Below are 22830 nucleotides of genomic sequence, written 5' to 3'. Positions count from 1 at the left end.
ACTGTATCAGCATAGCAATGCACTCTCTCAGACACTAACATCTTTGAGGCAGTGGTTTGTGGACAACAACATTCCTGAAGTGGTCTGGTTGCCCAGAGTCACGACCTGAGCCAAATGGAACGCCTTTGGGATGGGTTAGTACGTCGAATTCGCTGCAGGCCCCAGCGTCCAACATCAGTACTTCCTCTGGTTTCAGCTCCTGAGGAAGAATCTACTGTGTTTCTTCTTCAGACATGCACAGACCTCGATGAAAGCGTCCCCAGCAGAGTTCAAGTCATCGTACAAGCGAAGGGCTGCTGCGCCACATGTTAGTGTCCACGAACAGGTGTCCCGATCCTTACGATCATATACTGCAGGGTGCTGCCAACTCTTGTAAAAACAGTGCTTCTAATCTAGCTGGTGTCGAGTAGAACTGAGCTCAGGTGACATGTGTGGTCACGTCATTCCAGCTACTTCAACTCTATGTCACGAGTTCGTCAACCATAGAGCCTGCGAGTGGTGGTGTGCCATCTCTCGGCAATCCACGGCCAGATGTTTTCAATGGGTGACAGATCTGGAGAATGGGCTGGCCAGTGTATCGGTTGCACATCCTCTGCATCGAGATAGGTCAGGACAACATGGCGTCTTTTGTTAGCTAGTAGAAAGATAATGTCATGAAAAGATCCTATGAGCATGTGTCCAGAAATGGCCAACAAATTGTCCTGGAATACAGTACAAAACTAAGTGTTCTAAGTGACCTTCGTTCCCCAGCTCGTGGTCGTGTGGTAGCGTTCTCGCTTCCCGCGCCCGGGTTCCCGGGTTCGATTCCCGGCGGGGTAGGGTTTTTCTGTGCCTCGTGATGACTGGGTGTTGTGTGATGTCCTTAGGTTAGTTAGGTTCAAGTAGTTCTAAGTGCTAGGGGACTGATGACCATAGATGTTAAGTCCCATAGTACTCAGAACCATTTGAACCATTTTTGAAATGACCTTCACTGGATGCCATGCACATTGCATCGTAGATTGCCGCACTCTTTCGCACGTTTCAGCCTTTCTCCGAATAGCGTCAGAAGCGTCGTGAACACGCTGCTGAAGGGTCTGCACATCAGGAACTGGTTCAGCCTACACAACGCTTTCCAAACCCCCTGTAGGTAAAAATCAAAAGGGTTTAAGTGCGATAATCTAGCATTCCATGGTAAAGGGCCTTCGCGTTCTATCGAGCGTCCGGGAAAGATGGTGTTGAGGTGTCGGCGAACTGTAATGTGGAAGTGGGGTGGTGCTCATGTAGTATTGCCAAAGGTACATTCTCAACTAGCCCAGGTAGCGTATTTCACAGAGAGTCCAGGTACGTTCCACCGTCGAGGGGCTGTGGAATAATAACGGGTGCAAGTATGTGGTCGCCAAGAATCCCTGCCCACACTTTGATGCTGGAGAGACACCTCAACTACTACCCGAGGACTGTCTGTTGCCCATAGATAACGATTATGCAGCTTGATGAAGCCAGTTCTATTAAACGTAATGACGACGGATGACAGAATTTTCCTAACTGTGATGGTCTGGTGCAAAAACTATCGACAAAACCCTTCCAGCTGAGGGAAATCCGGCTGGCCGATATGGCCGAGCGGTTCTAGGTGCTTCAGTCTGTAACCGCTCGACTGCTACGGTGCCTCGGGCATGGATGTGTGTTATGTCCTTAGGTTAGTTAGGTTTAAGTAGTTCTGAGTTCTAGGGGACTGATGACATCAGATGTGAAGTCCCATAGTGCTCAGAGCCAGTTGAACCATTTTTTGAACGAAAACTGATGCACCACAAAGGAATTAGCCGAAGGAGTCGATAGATGTGATATACAAGTACAGAAAAACAGATGATTATAATTTCAGAAAAATTGGATGAGTTGTTCGATAGAAACTAAGCAGGTCATCTATCTCTGGCCCTTACGCAAGCAGTTATTTGGCTTGGTATTGATTGGTAATGTTGTTGGATATCGTCCTGTCCAATTCGGGAATTAGATCGTCATTGTCCTGAGCTGGTTGGAGGGCCCTGCGCATAATGCTCCAAATGTTCTCAACTGAGGAAATATCCGACAACATTGCTGGCCAAGGTTGGGCATGGCAATTACGAAGACAAGCAGTAGAGACACTCGTCGTATACGGGCAGGCATTGTCTTTCCTAAGTGTAAGCCCAGGATGGCTTGCCATGAAGAGTAACAAAACGGGGCATAGGATACGGCCGCTGTACCGCTGTACCGCTGTACCGTAAGCGTGCCATGGATGACAATCAAAGGGGTCGTGCTATGAAATAAAGAGCCACGCCAGACCATCAGTCCTGGTTGTCGGGCCGTATGACGGGTGGCAGCCTGGTTGGTATTTCACCGCTGTAAGGAGAGTCTCCAGAGACGTCTTCGGCCTGGAATCTGATTGACGAGTACAATTACCTTCAGTGATGACTCCTGCTTCGAACTGAGTTTGAATCATATATGTGGCGCGAAAAGAATTCACAGAAAACATGCTTGTTGCACCTAAAACCCGAATGAGGCTAGATTTTTGAAAGTGAATTTTCAATTCTGTCGTAACAATGCGCGGCGAGATTTTCTACTGCTTGCACTTCTGTTAGCCAAGCCCTACCTTGGTTAGCAAAGTCGCCGGATCTCTCCCCATGTGGATACATTTGGAACATTATGTGCAGGACCAGCAGTGAAGGAAACAAAAGAAAAATTCGGAGTAGGTATTAAAATCCATGGAGAAGAAATAAAAACTTTGAGGTTCGCCGATGACATTGCAATTCTGTCAGAGACAGCAAAGGACTTGGAAGAGCAGTCGAATGGAATGGACACTGTCTTGAAAGGAGAATATAAGATGAACATCAACAAAAGCAAAACGAGGATAATGGAATGTAGTCGAATTAAGTCGGGTGATGCTGAGGGAATTAGATTAGGAAATGAGACACTTAAAGTAGTAAAGGAGTTTTGCTATTTGGGAGCAAAATAACTAATGATGGCCGCAGTAGAGAGGATATAAAATGTAGACTGGCAATGGCAAGGAAAGCGTTTCTGAAGAAGAGAAATTTGTTAACATCGAGTATAGATTTAGCCGGCCGCGGTGGCCGAGCGGATCTAGGCGCTTCAGTCCGGAACCGGGCGACTGCTACGGTCGCAAGTTCGAATCTTGCCTCGGGCATGGACGTGTGTGATGTCCTTAGGTTAGTTAGGTTTAAGTAGTTCTGAGTACTAGGGGATTGATGACCTCAGATGTTAAGTCCCATAGTGCTCAGAGCCATTTGAACCATTTTTTGAGTATAGATTTAAGTGTCAGGAAGTCGTTTCTGAAAGTATTTGTTGGAGTGTAGCCATGTATGGAAGTGAAACGTGGACGATAAATAGTTTGGACAAGAAGAGAATAGAAGTTTTCGAAATGTGGTGCTACAGAAGAATGGTTAGATCACATAACTAATGAGGAGGTATTGAACAGGACTAGAAGAAGTGATCGGTTGATAGGACATGTTCTGTTCTAAGGCCTCAAGGGATCACCAATTTAGTATCGGAGGGCGGCGTGGAGGGTAAAAATCGCAGAGGAAGGCCAAGAGATGAATACACTAAGCAGATTCAGAAGGATGTAGCTTGCAGTAGGTACTGGGAGATGAAGAAGCTTGCACAGGATAGAGCAGCATGGAGAGCTGCATCAAACCAATCTCAGGACTGAAGACCATAACAACAACATGTGCAGGACCCTCCAGCCAGCTAGGGATTTTGACGATCTGACACACCAGCTGGACAGAATTTGGCAGGCAGTCCCTCTGGAGGAAATTCGATAACTTTACCAAAAAATACCGTAAGAGTTCGGGCAATACGTGTCCATCCGCACACAAGAAGAAGGTCAATGGTCGGTTCGCCTTAACTTTATGAAGATAGAACAGATGCCATCTTCATATCAGTTACACTATGTCTGCGCCTGCTGCGCAAACACTGTCTCCACGTACACGTACACCACAGTTACTCTACCACGCAGACATTTGGGGTTACACACGTCTGGTCTGAGACGTTCCTAGGAGGTAGGTGAAGTGGGAAGGGGGGGGGGGGGTCCACTGGGAAACACCGCACAATAAACCTGGGTTCGGTGTGGGGCGGCGGTGGGGCGAGTGGACTGCTGTGGCCTGTTGTGGGGTTGTGAACCACTGAGGGCTATGCCGGGACGAAGTCTCTCCGTCGTTTCTAGGTCCCCGGTTCAATACACAGTATACAACTGTAACTAAATACGATATATACAGGATGTCCCTCCCACGAGTCGTCAGGTTAAATTTCTCTGACATTTAGGCAGATACCTGCAATTTCCTTTTTGCAACGTGTAACTGGAATCAGGCCAAAAAAATACTGTCCTTCACTTTATCATGCGACGGAGAGCGTCAGTTTGTTTTCCGTTACGAGCAACATGATTTTAAAGCGGAATTTAGTGTGCCCATTCGACAGAGCGGTCCCAGATTAGTCTGGTGCTATATTAGTTTTATCCATATGCATTAACAGTAACACTGAAACACGAGGAATGAGAAGCGACTCGGTAGCGCCCTGTCCCGCGCTTTCTGCTACCGCCATGCGGCAGCGCTGCTCAGTCGCTGCTGTAGTGCTGGGTATTCATTGTGATTTAATGTTCAAGTTAATACATATGGATGAAACGAACATCGCTGTAGACTAGTTTGGGGCCCCTTTATCGAATGAGCGCGTAAAATTCCCGTTTTAAAAATCGTTTTTCTTGTAAGGGGAAATAAACCGACGCTTTTGGACCACCCCTTGAAAGATGTGATGACATTATTTGTGCTGACCAAAATGGAAAACCACTTTTGTTGAAAAAGCTGATTACTATATGAACGCACAACAAATTACATTTCTATGGGACTCGATGGGACATGCGGTAGCCAAACTTTCAGGTACTGTATTTTGTGTGAAACAAGGCTCGTGTCTATCTGCATAAAATTCTGTGTCTCGTGCCTCTTATACAGTCCTGTACGAGACTTTTACAAATGGACTTTCTTGGAAAAGTTATACCTTGAGAATTAAGAGATAACAGAAAACTGGGTAGCATTTTATGCAAATGTATGAAAAATTCTGCAGGTTGCTGCAGTTTTTCTTTAAATGCGACAAGTAGGCTGAGACAACGTTTTCCTTTTCAGATATACGCTTTATCACGCGGTTTAGGCGTGACCACAGATAACACTTGTAATCTGTTGAGCTCAAGTGAGATAAAAAGCGGCTCAACGGGAAAAGTTTAACCTTGTCTCAATACGTCTAATATATTTCTTGAAATCTGTAACATTTAAGAACGGCAAAGTAATAACACCATCCTGTTAAAAAAAACTAGCATGGAACACTGAAGAAAATTTTTTTGGAAATAAGCTTAAGCGCAGTTCTCAACAGAACGCTTAGAATAATTAAGTTTTACCGCTTTTTCTTATGTAAAACTGCCGGCCGGTGTGGCCGAGCGGTTCTAGGCGCTTCAGTCTGGAACCGCGTGACCGCTACGGTCGCAGGTTCGAATCCTGCCTCGGGCATGGATGTGTGTGCTGTCCTTAGGTTGGTTAGGTTTAAGTAGTTCTAAGTTCTAGGGGACTGATGACCTCAGATGTTAAGTCCCATAGTGCTCAAAGCCACTTTTTTATATGTAAAACTGTCAAATCCTTTGCACAGAGATGTTTATTTCGTTTCTGTGTTATTTTCCTTCGAAGGACTTGTGTTAGAACTGGAACTGCCGAGAGTAAGACGTATCAGCGTATCAGCATTCCTGGTTGTAACCTGTGACGAATGGCAGAAAACCACGATGAAAGAAATGTTTTTGAACTTGCATATAGTATCCAGTAGTACACACAAAATGAATAATATTCCTTGTTCTATGGTACAATTATTTAATGATGATGACAGACGATCGATCAATTTGACAATGACATTCCGCTATGGTTTAAAATTGTCTTATGCGGATTAAATCATTAAAACAGGTACGGACATCTGGGCTAACAGTAATGTCATCTCTCTTGTGTTGTTGCTAGTGTCTCTTTAATGGGTTGAAAGTAGCAGAATAAACGGCCGAAGAAGTATTGTGTAGCAGTGGCCGACGTCTTTGCCACTTTTCCCTGTACTATGACACTAGAAGGTGGGAAGACTTTTACGTGCATTACTGCCGTTCGTCACTAACTCACCAATGGCTCCGTTAGTTAAACCATACCATACGCGGACATCATGTAAGAATACCGAAGAAGTATGTCGTGTATGGATTTCTTGAAGGTACACTACGTGATCAAAAGTATGCGGACATCCACAGAAACATACGTCTTTCACGTTAGGAGCATTGTGCTGTCACCTACTGCCAGGTACTCCACATCAGCGACCTCAGTAGTCATTAGACATGGTGAGAGAGCAGAATGGGGCGCTCTGCGGAACTCACGAACTTCGAACGTGGTCATGTGATTAGGTGCAACTTGTCATACGTCTGTACGCGAGATCTGCACACTCCTAAACATCCCTAGGTCCACTGACTGTTTCCGATACGATAGTAAAGTGGAAACGTGAAGGGACACGTACAGCACAAAAGCGTACAGGCCGACCTCGTCTGTTGACTGACAGAGACCGCCGACATTTGAAGAGGGTCGTAATGCGTAATAGGCAGACATCCATCCAGACCATCACACAGCAATTTCAAACTGCATCACGATCCACTGCAAGTACTATGACAGTTAGGCGGGAGATGAGAAAACCTGGATTTCATGTTCGAACGGCTGTTCATAAGCACGCCGGTACATGCAAAACTACGCCTCACTTGGTGTAAGGAGCGTAAACATTGGACGATTGAACAGTGGAAAAGCGTTGAGTGGGGTGACGAATCACGGTACACAATGTGGCGATCCAACGGAAGGGTGTGGGTATGGCGAATGCCCGGTGAAAGTTATCTGCCAGCGTGTGTAGTGCCAACAGTAAAATTCGGAGGCGGTGGTGTCATGGTGAGGCCGTGTTTTTCATGGAGGGGGCTTGCACCCCTTGTTGTTTTGCGTGGCACTATCGTAGCACAAGCCTACATTGATGTTATAAGCATCTTCTTGCTTCCCACTGTTGAAGAGCAATTCAGGGATGGCGATTGCATCTTTCAATACGATCAAGCACCTATTCATAATGCACGACCTGTGGCGGAAGGTTACACGACAATAACATCCCTGTAATGTACTGGCCTGAATCCTATAGAGCATCTTCGGGAAAGTTTGGGACGGCGACTTCTTGCCAGGCCTCACCGGCCGACATCGATACCTCTTCTCAGCGCAGCAATTTTCGAAGAATGGGCTCCTATTTCCAAAGAAACCTTCCAGCAGCTGACTGGACGTATGTCTGCAAGAGCGGAAGCTGTCATCAATGCAAAGGGTGGGCCAACACCATATTTAATTCCAGAATTACCGATGGAGGGCACCACGAACTAAGTCATTTTCAGCCAGGTGTACGGATACTTTTGATCACATAGTGTAGTTGGGCCTAACCAGTTAGAAGTTGTTTCAGATATGGGAGTTGTTTAAGGCAAACGGCTTTCACACCTAGTCAGTCTGTACACACTGTGGACGACAGTATTTTAATTGGCCACCGTGTATACTAGATGACAACTTGACACGTTACTTTCGTATCAAGATACTGTTTTTAAGATCACTCATTAGTGCTAAAACCGCTTTACTGTCATAAAAGAACAAAATGTGATCAGGCCAATTGTGATTGTTTGTGGCAGCATGCCGATGCACTCTGTCATAAAGCAGCATCCGTGAGGCAACAGCTTGTCGACGATAAAATTCATGAAATGGACTAACCTGCCCAGAGTTCCTACCTGAACCCAATGGAGGACCTTTGGGATAATTTAGAACGCTGACTTCACCACAGACCCCAATGTTAAACATTACTACCCTCTCTGGTTTCGACTTGATTCGGTGCTGTAAACACCTATTCCTCTCTCTCTCTCTCTCTCTCTCTCTCTCTCTCTCTCTCTCTCTCTCTCCATCCATCCATCCATCCATCCATCCATCCATCAATCTCTTACTAGGTCTCTCTAGTTCTCTCCGACCGTTGATTCATTATCTGTTTTCTGTCGTTCTGCCAACATGATACTTCCATTTCATTCTGTTCTCTCCTATCTTGTCATTAACCGAAAAGATTTTTATATCTCATCTTATTGTTTCATTCCTTATTTTATCAATTTCATTACACCCTCTTACATATTTCATGTACTTCATCTCTAGTGATTGTAAACGTGATTTTTCTTTTTCTGTTACTGTCCATGATTCCATATACAAGAGTAGGTACAGCCATAACTTTATAGAATTTCATTTGTGTTTCTTTTCTTGTTTTTCTTCCTGGAGTTCTTCCAAATGTTCCGCAAATAGCTTGATACTTAATAACCTTCTCTCAATGTCTTTGTCATAGTTAAAACTAATATCACATCCCAGATAACTGAAGTGGATTACTTGTCCTAATATTATCTCATCTTCATTATTTTCGATCTGACTGGATGGTTTCCTTTGAATACCATTACATTTGTTTTACTTGCAGGTATAGTTAAATTGTAATGTACTGCTGTTTGGCCCGATTTAGATACTGCTCTTTCTCAATTATGTCCTATTTCATGTATAATGATCTGGCCATCAGCATATAACAGAGTATTTAATGATACACTAGATCCTATTTTAATCCCTAAGAGAATTTCATCTTTCCACTCCATAACTAGATCGTCGATTTATGAATTAATGAATAAAATAGGTGACAGATTGCACATTTGCCAAACATTTTCATTTATTAAAATTTCACATGACACTCATTTTCGAACCAGAACTTACAACTGTTTTTTATTTACCTATAGACGCCTTATTATATTAATAAGATGTTTCGGAAAACTTTTTAGTTCCAGTATTTTCCACAAAAGAGATCGTTTTACCCTATCAAAGGCTTTCTCAAAATCAATAAACGCTAAATGCGTTTCCCGACGTTTTTCAATGATTTCTCTTCTTTTACTATGTTATCACTACACGAACGTCCCTTTCTGAAGCGCGATTGTTCTTCTAAGATTACTGCATCAGCGAGGAAGAATTTGCTGCCATTCCACCACAGACTTTCAGAAACATCATTGAAAGAGTCAGCAGCGAGTCCCAGGGTATTTTTGATCATATAGTGGACATTTAACTGACAGAGGCCCATTTGCATACGCCCACAGAGGACGACGGTGTAACATTACGACGATAGGGATAAGAAGTTGAAAATGGCACATTGCTGAATTCAGCTGATTGTGTGATATAAATAACAGCAATTGCATAGCAGCCAAGTTGGAAAATGAAACTGTCTTTTAACAAGATTGTGAGTGTGGCACCCCACATGAAGAAACTTATTAGAATGTCTAAAGGCATGTGCAAATAGTGACCGCCGTGGTTACTTGACCACTCATACACCAAAAGTTTTACAGCCCTCTGCTGTATCTCTGTTGGGTATTTAGTAGTATACTATTTGGCTGTAAAGTTCCATCAGCATACGCTAGATGCCATGTGGTGCAGATTTCCTTGTGCAACAGTTGGCGAACCAGTTGCGACTTATGATTGTAAACTAAAAATTCTATTAAAATGTGGTTGTGCAAAATCCACCGGCATCATTTAACTGCAAAGCCATCGGCTTTTTCAACTATATCATGTACATTACTTGATTAGTTCTCAAAACGAGTCACTGATTAGTTTTTTGTTGTCATGTATATATCTCCCAGTACATTACGATTTCTGAGGTCATGTGCAGCTTTCTTGGTTTCAGGGTTATTTTGACTATTGGTCATTGTTATCTCAGGATAATTTATTAACAAATGTTGATGCCAATGACAATTGGAACTACGGAATACAAACATTAACCACCGGTGTATAGACAGAGACTCATTTATAATTGTTAATGTATCTACAACTAAGGACGAACAAATGTCAGTCACATATTGCTCAAATTGCAAGTTTTGATGCGTACAGTGAATCAGGTATAACATATAATGTCAAATATCTCCAGGAAGAAGGAATGAACTTTGTTTGGCGACATGAGCCAGATATTTACTAAATAAATGAAGAAAAGATAACCTAAGTTCTAACTGCACCAGATATTTTGAAACGAGGATTGAGGTTTAAGATGGGTGAAACTGCAGTTATTGCCCGCAACGAAATTTGGAGCTATCTGTATGGTATTGCACACATGATGATCGAGCACACTAAAGACACGTACTGTACCAGCGTACCAGGTTTTTTTTTTTCTTTTATGAGGCTTCATAAAGCACTTAAGAAGAATTTAGATTAATGCCTTTATTTCTGAGTAGCCAAAGTTTCATTGTGTTTTTGAAACTTTGACCACAATGTGAATGATAGTTGACAGTTGTTGTAGAAGTAAAGGCCAGCCAATAGACCCCCAAATCCATGCTAACTTTGACCATCAACAATTTTTCCCATTATTTTCTAAGCATTTTAGAAAATGCACTGTACTGTTTAGTATGTCGTCCTTTCACAAAAGCACCTATGTTCACCAAAATAAATATCATAGAACTTAGAAAAAACAGTTGTGATAGTCACATCTGTATTTGAAAACCGGTCAAAGTATACCCGATTTATGGCACTGTAGTGGGGTGCAGTGCTTTGCTACAGACATGCAGTATACACGGCGTTCGGAAATTCCCGTTACAGATTTCTAGGAATTGTAGAGGGGAGAGAGTACGTAATGTTTTGAATAGGAATCCATAATGGCAGACGTCATCCGAGGTCAGCGCAGAGCGTCAAAATTGTAGGTGCCGGTGCCTTTAATATACAAGGTCGATCCGTGACGATGTTACAAACTTTCAAGGATGATGGAGACGGATAAACGTAAGAATCTGAGGTAAGGGTACTTGGCTCGGAAACGAACGAGTCGTTAAGTTACAATCAACAGTCATTCTGATATCTCTGACAGTGAAATACATGTATCTGTACTGTTGTTGCTTAGAACATAGGGCATTCAACTTTCAGAGGTTTCACATGTGCTCTAAAATGGATGATTTAGGAGTTATGAGCACTTGTTCATGTTCGCTAGTGTGAAACACATTTCCTCTACTGAACGAGTGCCCATCACTCCTCAAGCATGCATTTTAGACCGCATGATTATTGGCCATTCTTTTCTTGTTTTGGTCCGTACTACTAACTCTGAAAGTTGCATACTCTGCACAGAAAGGTTTTCGTTTATAAATTTCGACTTGGTCGTTTCCAATACAGGGACCCTCACCTCAAATTGATACATTTGTGCTTCACCATCATCACAGAATCACCCTGTATACATGGTGAACATTAATACAACCGACAAACTGCAGAGACAGATTCCTCACTGGAAATGGATGAAAAAAGATCCTCTGAACGTGTGTCCGGAAATGGACAGTGTGTGTGCAAACACAACAAATTGTCCCGGTACACAGTACAGAGCTACATCACATCTGCGTCACAACAGGTGTTCAAAGTGGCCTCCACAGGATGCAATGCACATTGCATCATAGATTGCCCCCCTCTTTCGCACGTTTCGGCCTCTCTCCGAATAGCGTCAAAAACGTCGTGAACATGCTGCTGAAGGGTCTGCACATCAGGAACTGATTCAGCATACACAATGCTTTCCAAAGCCCCCGGAGGTAAAAATCAAAACGGTTTAAGTGCGATAATCTAGCATTCCGCGGTAAGTGGGTTGGTGCTCTGTCATGCAGAAGCCACATAACCTGTCGTATTGCCAAAGGTACATTATGAACTAGTCCAGGCAGAGTATTTCGCAGGGAGTCCAGGTACGTTCCACCGTTGAGGCGCCGTGGAATAATAGCCGGTGCAAGTATGTGGTCGTCAACAACCCCTGTCCACACTTTGATGCTGAAGAGACGGCTCAACCACTCCCCGAGGAATGACAGTTGCCCATAGATAAAGGTTATGGAGCTTGATGAAGCCATTTTTATTAAACGTAATGCCGCCTCTCGACCGTTTCCATCTGCTTGGCCGTACACAAACACCATCTCGGCTCGTCTCCGACATGAATACTGGACGATTCTGCTGCTTACAGTACGCTGTGTCAACCACACAGCATGCAACACACGAGGAACACATGGCATGTTGTCAGCGGAGCTTTCATTCTTAAGTGCCACCTACTGCGGCCACAATGCATTTCCACACACATGTTAATAGGACTTTTTTCCTCAATTTACAGTCGGTAATGCGTCCTTGCAGTTTGTCGGTGTTATTAATGTTCATCATGTATACATACATTTACAAGCCCCGGCGCCTATAGCTTTGATGCTATTTAGCATTGATGGGAGACGTTTTTGGACATGGATTCCTACTCAAAATACAGGGTGTCCCAAAAAGAGTCCTGGCCATTAAAGTTGCTACACCAAGAAGAAATGCAGATGATAAACTGATATTCATTGGACAAATATACTACACTAGAACTGACATGTGATTACATTTTCACGCAGTTTGGGTGCATAGAACGTAAGAAATCAGTACCCAGTACAACCACCTCTGGCCGTAATAACGGTCCTGATACGCCTGGGCATTGAGTCGAGCAGAGCAGGGATGGCGTGTACAGGTACAGCTGTCCATGCAGTTTCAACACGATACCACAGTTCATCAAGAGTAGTGACTGGCGTATTGCGACAAGCCAGTTGCTCGGCCACCATTGACCAGACGTTTTCAATTGGTGAGAGATCTGGAGAATGTGCTGGCCAGGGCAGCAGTCGAACATTTTCTGTATCCAGAATGGCCTGTACAGGACCTACAACATGCAATCGTGCATTATCCTGCTGAAATGTAGGGTTTCGCAGGGATCGAATGAAGGGTAGAGCCACGGGTCGTAACACATCTGAAATGTAACGTCCACTGTTCAAAGTGCCGTCAATGCGAACATGAGGTGACCGAGACGTATAACTAGCCACACCCCATACCATCACGCCTGGTGACATGCCAGTATGGCGATGACGAATACATGCTTACAATGTGCGTTCACCGCGATGTCGCCAAACACGGATGCGATCATCATGATGCTGTAAACAGAACCTGGGTTCATTCGAAAAAATGACGTTCTGCCATTCGTGCACCCAGGTTCGTCTGTTGATTCAGGGATCGAGACGTGGCTGCACGATCCGTTACAGCCGTGTGGATAAGATGCCTGTCATCTCGACTGATAGTGACACGAGGCCGTTGGGATCCAGCACGGCGTTCCGTATTACCCTGCTGAACCCACCGATTCCATATTCTGCTAACAGTCATTGGATCTCGACCAACGCGAGGAGTAATGTCGCGATACGATAAACCGGAATCGTCATAGGCTACATTCCGACATTTATCAAAGTCGGAAACGTGATGGTACGCATTTCTCCTCCTGACACGAGGCACAACAACAACGTTTCACCAGGCAACGCCGGTCCACTGCTGTTTGTGTACGAGAAATCGGTTGGAAACTTTCCTCATGTCAGAACGATGTAGGTGTCGCCACAGGCACCAACCTTGTGTGAATGCTCTGAAAGGCTAATCATTTGCATATCACAGCATCTTCTTGCTATCGGTTAAATTTCGCTTCTGTAGCACGTCATCTTCGTGGTGCAGCAAATTTAAACAGTAGTGTATTTATTGGGAACAAGGGCTTAACACCAGCAAATTGCATACTAAATTACTCAGAAAAAACAGAAGTTTATAAAAATCCATCATAAATGTTCAATACTTCCTCCATTGGCGGCATGGACGACATCTAGCCGATAGCCGAATTCATCCAAAACTGAGTGTAAGGTGTCTTCTGTCACTGAAGCTAAAGCAGCTGATATTCTTGTTTTTAGTTCATCAACATCACGAGGTAAGGGAGCAACGTAAACACATTGTTTAACATATCCCCACAGGAAGAACTGCGATCACTGATTGAGTACGACTAAATTCAATAACACAATACGCTTTCTGTTGCGCGGACGCCATATTGCATGAGACTGGCTGCACGCTGCAGGTCAGCACTCGTAGCGACATCTAGCGGATTTTTTCTGAAACTCTAGACCATGCCGATTACATCTAGCGCTGTTTCAGTTACCTAGTGACATGTGTCAATATTATTACAAGTTAAAATTGGGTCATTCTGCCCGCTCCAGGTGAGCACCCGTAGCGACATCTAGCGGAATTTTTCTGAAACTCTAGACCATGCCGATTACATCTAGCGCTGTTTCAGTTACCAAGTGACATTTGTGTCAATATTATTACGCGTTAAAATCGTGTCATTATGCACGCTCCAGGTGAGCACCCGTAGCGACATCTAGCGGATTTTTTCTGAAACTCTAGACCATGCCGATTACATCTAGCGTTGTTTCAGTTACCTAGTGACATGTGTCAATATTATTACAAGTTAAAATCGGGTCATTCTGCCCGCTCCAGGTGAGCACCCGTAGCGACATCTAGCGGAGTTTTTCTGAAACTCTAGACCATGCCGATTACATCTAGCGCTGTTTCAGTTACCAAGTGACATTTGTGTCAATATTATTACACGTTAAAATCGTGTCATTATGCACGCTCCAGGTCAGCACCCGTAGCGACATCTAGCGGATTTTTTCTGAAACTCTAGACCGTGCCGATTACATCTAGCGTTGTTTCAGTTACCTAGTGACATGTGTCAATATTATTACAAGTTAAAATCGGGTCATTCTGCCCGCTCCAGGTGAGCACCCGTAGCGACATCTAGCGGAGTTTTTCTGAAACTCTAGACCATGCCGATTACATCTAGCGTTGTTTCTGTTACCAAGTGACATTTGTGTCAATATTATTACACGTTAAAATCGTGTCATTATGCACGCTCCAGGTCAGCACCCGTAGCGACATCTAGCGGATTTTTTCTGAAACTCTAGACCATGCCGATTACATCTAGCGTTGTTTCAGTTACCTAGTGACATGTGTCAATATTATTACAAGTTAAAATCGGGTCATTCTGCCCGCTCCAGGTGAGCACCCGTAGCGACATCTAGCGGAGTTTTTCTGAAACTCTAGACCATGCCGATTACATCTAGCGTTGTTTCTGTTACCAAGTGACATGTGTCAATATTATTACACGTTAAAATCGTGTCATTATGCACGCTCCAGGTCAGCACCCGTAGCGACATCTAGCGGATTTTTTCTGAAACTCTAGACCATGCCGATTACATCTAGCGCTGTTTCAGTTACCAAGTGACATTTGTCTCAATGTTATTACGAGTTAAAATCGGGTCATTCTTTTTGGGACACCCTGTGTGTACTCACTCCCTAGCAGTTTGTAACGGAAATTTCCGAACTCCGCGCATGCTGTATACTCACTTCAGAAATTCGGCCGTCCGAGAGGTCGAGCTGCTGCAGCATCGGCAGCGCCGCGAAGGTGTCGTTGCGCAGTTCGCGCAGCTGGTGCGCCCTGACGCTGAGAGCCAGCAGGCCCGCGGGCAGCGCCGACGGCTGCGGCGTCACCCCCAGGCATTCGGTCGACAGGCCGTCCCGCGAGCACCAGCATCCGGGCGCGCACAGCCACTGCTCGTCTATGGCGGCCGCCGCGGAAGGCGCCGCCGCCACAGGCCGCAGCGGGAGGTAGCACTGCGACACCAGCAGCGTCACCACGCACGCCCTGCAACACGTGCCGTTCCACACACTCAGCTAACACGTCAATATTACTTTTCAATAAATCTGTTAGGCGCACATCCATCCATCCCTCCACCATCCTCCACACCTATAAATCCCTCATCCGCCCTATCCTTTGTTATGCTCATCCAGCATGGATCTCCGCTCCCCCTACCTTTTATAAATCCCTCCAAATCCTTGAACGCCATGCTCTCCGCCTCGCCTATCGCATCCGTCTCCCCTCCCCCACGCGGATCCTGTATGATCTCATCCCCTTCCCCCACCTCCTCCTTTTCCTTGAGAGGATACGGATCCTGTACACCTCCCGTAAACTCGACCCTCCTCACCCGCTCGTCTCCCCGCTCTTCTCCCACCCCCGCCCGCTGCCGCGCCTGTATTCCCATGTCCCACCCGGTCTCCATCTCTCCACCCTCCTTACCCTCTCCCAAGGTGGCTTCCGCCAGCTCCCTCTCCCTGATGATGTCCTCGTCCCCTCCATCTACCCCTCCTATCAACTTTGACCCTGCCCCGCCCCCCTCTCCCGGTGTCCTTTCCTTTCGGCGCCCTCCCTCCCTTCTCTTCCCTTCCCTTCTCTTCCCTTTTCCCCTGTCCCCTCCCTCCACCCCTCTTCCCCCGGGCTTCCTTCCCCCTTCCTCCCTCCCCCCCTTTCTCCCCTGCCCGTGGCATCTCTGCTCTCCCATCTCGCTCTCCCACTCCCCTTCCTCCTCCTCCTCCTCTATTGGCAGGTCCCCGGACTCGCACACGCTCAGTGGACTTTCGCGCGCCGGAGATCACCGCCGTCAGTGTATCGTGTGTGCTGTCATGTTTAGTGTTCAGTGTTTCACCGTCACCCTCCATCGTTCACCAGTGCCGTCGTCTTCTTCAGTGTTTGTGTTTCGTGTCACCCGTTCGTCGTATGGATTGCCATCGAGTGTGAACGGCTTCTTGTGTTTTTATGTTCATGTGTCTACTGTTTTTTCCCGCCGATTTTTTACGTGATGTCTCTTCTCTGTTTATCTCATTGTACTCTCTTCGGCTGAAGAGCGGCGTATTGTGCTGCTGCCAGCCTACCTGATTGTTCAGGTGTCAAAATAACAATAAAGTAAAAAAAAAAAAAATCCATCCATTCGCCACTGTTTATTTCAGCTGGTGAGATACACCGAGCCGACAACAGTCATGAGATACCCCCTACCACACTACTGGCCATTAAAATTACTACACCACGAAGATGACGTGCTACAGACGCGAAATTTAACCGACAGGAAGAAGATGCTGTGATATGCAAATGATAAGTTTTTCAGAGCATTCACATAAGGTTGGCATCGGTGGCGACACCTACAATGTGCTGACATGAGGAAAGTTACCAACCGATTTCTCATACACAAACAGCAGTTGACCGGCGTTGCCTGGTGAAACGTTGTTGTGATGCCTCGTGTGAGGAGGAGAAATCGCGATTGCGGTTTATCGTGTCGCAACATTGCTGCTCGCGTTGGTCGAGATCCAATGACTGTTAGCAGAATATGGAATCGGTGCGTTCAGGAGGGTAATACGCAACGCCGTGCTGGATCCCAAGGTCCTCGTATCACTAGCAGTCAAGATGACAGGCATATTATCCGCATGGCTGTAACGGAGCGTGCGGCCACGTCTCGATCCCGGAGTCAACAGATGGGGACGTTTGCAAGACAACGACCATCTGCACGAACAGTTCGACGACTTTTGCAGCAGCACGGATTATCAGCTCGGAGACCGTGGCTGCGGTTACCTTTGACGCTGCATCACAGACAGGAGCACCTGCGATGGTGTACTCAACGACGAACGTGGGTGCACGAATGGCAAAACGTCATTTTTTCGGATGAATCCAGGTTCTGTTTACACCATCATGATGGTCTCATTTGTGTTTGGCGACATGGCGGTGAACGTACATTGGAAGCGTGTATTCGTCATCGCCATACTGGCGTATCACCCGGCGTGATGGTATGGGGTCCCACTGGTTACACGTCTCCGTCACCTCTTGTTCGCATTGACGGCACTTTGAACAGTGGACGTTACATTTCAGTTGTGTTGCGACCCGTGGCTCTACCCTTCATTCGATCCCTGCGAAATCCTACATTTCAACAGGATAATGCACGACCGCGTGTTTCAGGTCCTGTACGGGCCTTCTGGATACAGAAATTGTTCGACTGCTGCCCTGGCCATGACGTTCTCCAGATCTCTCACCAACTGAAAACGTCTGGTCAATGGTGTCCTAGCAACTGGCTCGTCACAACACGCCAGTCACTACTCTTGATGAACTGTGGTATCGTGTTAAACCTGCATGGACAGCTGTACCTGTACACGCCATCCCTGCTCTGTTTGACTCAATGCCCAGGCGTATCAAGGCCGTTATTACGGCCAGATGTGGTTGTTCGGACTACTGATTTCTCAGGATCTATGCTCCGAAATTGCGTGAAAATGTAATCACATGTGAGTTCTAGTATAACATATTTATCCAATGAATACCCGTTTATCATCTGCATTTCTTCTAGGTGTAGCAATTTTCATGGCCCATGTGTTCGCCTGTCTGCTCGTGGATTACATATGCTTCACACATCTCCACCTCCACCCTCCTGCTGCCCATCTCCACCTCCACCCTCTCCCTGTCCATCTACTGCCCTCCCTCCTCCTGTCCATTTCTCCTCCCCCTCTCTCTGTAAACAAGTCCTGCCCCTTCTTTAGTCTATTTTGTCCTCCCCTCCCTCCCCTCTCTGTCCATCAAAAACTGTCATGTCAGCACATTCCACAAGTCGACGGCTGATGTGAAATAGTTTGTAGTGATCCTCCTGTTCTATCATCTTAATTTCTTATCGCTGAGGAGCAGACCACTGTACCTAACTGACAAAGATCGCATTTATTATGTTGTGCATAGACTACACATGTTGTCCTTTTTCATGATACTACGTCGTAGGAAAGTTCCCTACAAGTTTTGATAAGTGGCTTTGCAAGTTTAAAAATATGGCCCTGTCTTTTGACGACATTGACTTGGAAGCTTGCGTTCTTTACACCGTCAAGGGACCATAAACCCTATTATGTGGCATAATTTTTAATATGGTACGCCTAACCGTTCCTGTGAAAAAGGGGTCTTAACAGATGGACGGACAGACAGTCAGATAACAAATGACAATGTTTTTCGCAAATTAACGATTTTCGAATTTTTTGCGTTAGTTGTACCGTAAGCCCTGATTTTTACCCAATTGCATGATTCTAGATCAACGGGAACTACCCTATAGATTTTGATGACTGAGTTTGCGAGTATGAAAATATTTGACATAAATGGCGGTATCTTTTCATTGCATTGACTTAGGAGCTGCAATGTCTTACAGCACCAAGGGACAGTAGACCTTAGCATGTTGCTTAAATTTCAACTGGATACGCGTACCTGTTCTTGAGGAAAAGTCTTTTTAACAGTCGGGCAATGAGACAGACGAACGGGCAAGAAAGCGATCCTATAATGGTTCCTTTTCTCCGGTTTAGGAGCGGAATCCTAAAATTGGTGGTGATGCGTAATGGCTACTGGGAGCGTCAAAGATTACTGAAAGTTTTTATGTAGAGATATCAACAAAGGATGAGCAGAAGACGTGCAGATGTAGCTTTAGGACCCCGAGAAAGCTCGAATCATTGGCTTGTAGGAGGTGGAAGCATCATAACGGTAGATCACACAGACAGTTGGCTGTAATTTAATGGCCGCAAAACGAATTGTAACGATATGGACTCAGGACAACTGTGAGACAGGAAGAATAGGTTCCTTCCAAAAGACTGCAAGATTGTGTGACAGACAAATAGACCGACAACTACCGCAGAAATCTGGTCAGAGGTTACAGGCGTAGGGTACGTACAGAAGGTTCGGAAATTTCCACTACAAACTAATAGGACTTTTAGAAGGGAGTGAGTACATAATATTTTGATCAGGAACCTATGTCCAGAGACGTGCCGTTTCCGTACTGCAGCCGTTGAAAACGTATTTGCTAGGCAGGTATGAAACAGAATAGCCATGGTGGGGGGTGGTTACATCGGATCGGTTAAAGTCATTTGACGTCTGCCCTACCTCTCTGACCTGGTTCTAGCCTCATTCAGGTGTCTGTGGGTGTTAGAGCAATATGGTTGAGTACGCGTTTGCAGAATACACTGACATGATCCTTCTGAAGCTGGAAGAGCTGATCGTCGCCTTTATCAAGATCGTTCTCCACAACGTCTAACTCCGTTGCATACCCTCCTCGCCACAGTTACGGAACGGCTTCGAGAAATGGTACCTTCACCGTCGACAGGCATGACTCTGATGTTCCAAGGAGACCCCTCACATCCATACTGGAAGAGGCCGTACTGTATTACGTCGAAAGGAACTCATCGACGACTACACGATCAATTTCTTTGACCATTAATGAGTGGAATCGAAAAACAAGATATGTACTGGGTCGCGCCCAATCAGTCACTTGTGAAAGTGGTCACGTTACCAACATGTTTTCAAATGGTTGTAGCACGGAAACGATGTGTTTCCGGACATGGGTTCCAGTTCAAAATATTATCTACTCACTCCCCTCTACAACTCCTAGAAGTGCGTAACAGAAATTTCCGAACACCCTGTATATTTACGGAGTGAGCATGGCCTACTCCGAATTTTTCAACATCAGTCCGAGCTAGTCACGTGATTTTGGGACAACGCTGCTTGTCTATAGTTTGCAGTAATAGCGAAACTTGTATATTACACATATTCACCTTGTTTTATATACGTTTCTGCACGCTTTGCTTTTGGTAACAGGTTTGGTGCAGTATTGTCATTGCTACTGACGTAAAGAGAAGTACGTGAGACGAAGACGAGTTACTTTTCATAGGTATGTACAACAAATGTATAATTTTGTAAATTTCATACTGATATAAGCCACTTTATATGCTGAGAAACATCGAAGCGAGGTATTATAATGTCTTATATTGTAAAGAAAATTTCTGGGGATTTATGGCCATGTTTTTACGAGACAAGTGCTAAATAAGGTTGCAAGTGTGTTTGAGTAAACTGCCAGTCAGTGTGTACGTCCTGATGTTATGTTAACGTGCAGATAAAATTTATACATGACAGTCCATTAATTTTCTCCACTTTATGCAGGTGCTCAAATCCTTGTGCGTATCTAAGTCTGTATGGACTGTTTCCTTCACAATGTCCTTGAAGGTAAACTAATTAGAACAGATTCGTTAATATGAATCAGTGCAACAGAAAATGTAAAAAAAGGTATTGTTGTGTGCCACTTCTTTTATTACCCCAGAATTCAAGCATTGATGTTGAATTTTTTTTTTTTTTCGTCTGTAGTGTATGGTTTTTCTTTTCTGACGAACTGGCAAAAAAATGTTGTAGATAATTTACTTGCCTATAAAAACAGAAGGTTAAAAAATTGAAAATAATGATGGACAAGCATGTTATCCAAACCGCTTATCGTATTTAGTATAGCAGTTTCATAGTTTCAAGTGAGTTGTTTCTTTTTTGTGGCCTTTCGGCGCCGTCTACAGTGTTATTGTAACGAAATTAATTAGAACAGAGATTCGACAATATGAATAAGTGCAATAGAAAAACTAAAAGAATACTGCGGGCTGTTATTTCCTATACCATTACCGAAAAATCGTAAATAAAGTTGAATCTGTGGGGGAAAAGCAAAAAACCGTTACTCTTCACATCTTTAAGCCAATTTCAGTTCCAGGTATCAAATTGTTAAAACGCTTATACAAAATTTTACGGTACTTACGAAGAGGATTTATTTCTAGCAGCAAAGTAATAACAACATTACTGAAACTTCGAAAAGACAATATTACATGTCTCCGCATGAGTCTCTCTAGAGAGGCGTTCACGCAGGCGAACCAGTCAACAAACACAAGCTTAATATTGTAGAAGACAACTTAATAAAGTGAAGGCACCTCTTTTCTACCCAGAGGTCACGGAAAGCTACTATAAAACCAGTGAATATTGGCAACACAGTATGAAAACGCGATGAGAAACAGCAGCTTACCTGGTTGACATGCTGAGAGTCTGCATCACCTGCATTCTTGCAGGAATTTGCTGCTGCGTGCAGTTCACGTTACTGTGCTGTCCTAGGAGGTGCGGTGTTATTTGTTCGCTTACCTTATCTTCACTTGATAAGATAAGAAAAAACAGCTCTCAAAGGCTGATTGTTCACTTTGTTACGCCTCGATGGCAGTTCAGAGTAGGATGGAAATCTAAATCTAAATCTGAATGTGTTCTCTACAAACCACTGTGAAGCGCATGGAGGAGGGTACTTATATTTTCATGCCTTATTAGAATCTCCTCGTGTTCCGCTCGCGTGTAGAACGCGTGAAGAACGCTTAAGTGCTTCTATTTGCTTAAATACGCTTGTGTAAGCTGCAGTTAGTCTTCTTAGTCTTCACCTCCCTTTCTTCAGTCCCTAAGACGGCGATACGAAGTGACTGTAGTACATGTCTCACTTACTGCTGGTTATTGTAACTTTTTAAGTAGAGTTTCGCGGAACACCTTTCATCAGTCTTGAAGCATCTGACACACTTCAGGTTTTTAACATCTCCATAACGCTCTCCCACAGGTGAAACGAAACTATGACAATTTATACGTTTCTTTACTCTTGATGTTCCTATTTGGTATGGATCGTACACATTTGAGTAATATTCTACGATGGGTTGCACTTTTTTTTAAAAAAAAAAAAAAGAATCTCTTTCGTAGACAGAGTGTAGTTTTCCAGTATCAGAGTCCGTCACATTGTTAACCTGCGTCTGGACCTATGTGATCACTCAGTTTTCCTACAAAGTGTTACACCAAGATATTTGTATGAGTTGATTCAAGTTGTGATTCACTGATACTGAAGTTTTGTGAAACAGACAGTTTTACATTTACGAATATTTGAGATGAGTTGCCAATCGTCGCGCAACTTTGAAATCTTATCTAGATCTGTCTTATGCGTCAGTACTTTACTCTAGATTAATACGTCATCTGCGAAAAGAGTGACGTCATTGTATCTGTACGGCATTTGATTAATATTTAATTCTGCATCTGACTAATATTTAATACTGCATCTGACTAAAGGACTACTATCATGGAACGCAAGAGGGATCCACTAAAAAAACTTCCCATCAAACAGCTAAGCGCAGTGGGATACATAATCCTACCTATAGAAATAATTAAACATCAAAGTCCAACTCATAATGTTATACATTACACAAC

At 44.5% G+C, this 22830-nt stretch overlaps 1 protein-coding gene across 2 annotated transcripts in view; it reads right to left on the bottom strand.

Moving 5' to 3' along the window:
- Nucleotides 1–21700, bottom strand: part of LOC124622410 — a 46227-nt gene extending 24527 nt beyond the window's left edge. For both annotated transcript variants that reach the window (XM_047148097.1, XM_047148098.1), the window contains exons 1-2: nucleotides 21629–21700; nucleotides 15312–15609 (exon numbers count right to left, since the gene is read on the bottom strand). In XM_047148097.1, the coding sequence (XP_047004053.1) occupies nucleotides 15312–15609; nucleotides 21629–21663 (333 nt within the window). In that variant the 5' untranslated portion in view covers nucleotides 21664–21700. The remainder of the gene's footprint in view (nucleotides 1–15311; nucleotides 15610–21628) is intronic.
- Nucleotides 21701–22830: the final 1130 nt, after the last annotated feature.

This window comes from Schistocerca americana, chromosome 7 (assembly GCF_021461395.2).
Source record: "Schistocerca americana isolate TAMUIC-IGC-003095 chromosome 7, iqSchAmer2.1, whole genome shotgun sequence".
Taxonomy (NCBI): Eukaryota; Metazoa; Arthropoda; class Insecta; order Orthoptera; family Acrididae; genus Schistocerca; species Schistocerca americana.
This window is presented reverse-complemented; position numbering and strand designations above follow the sequence as displayed.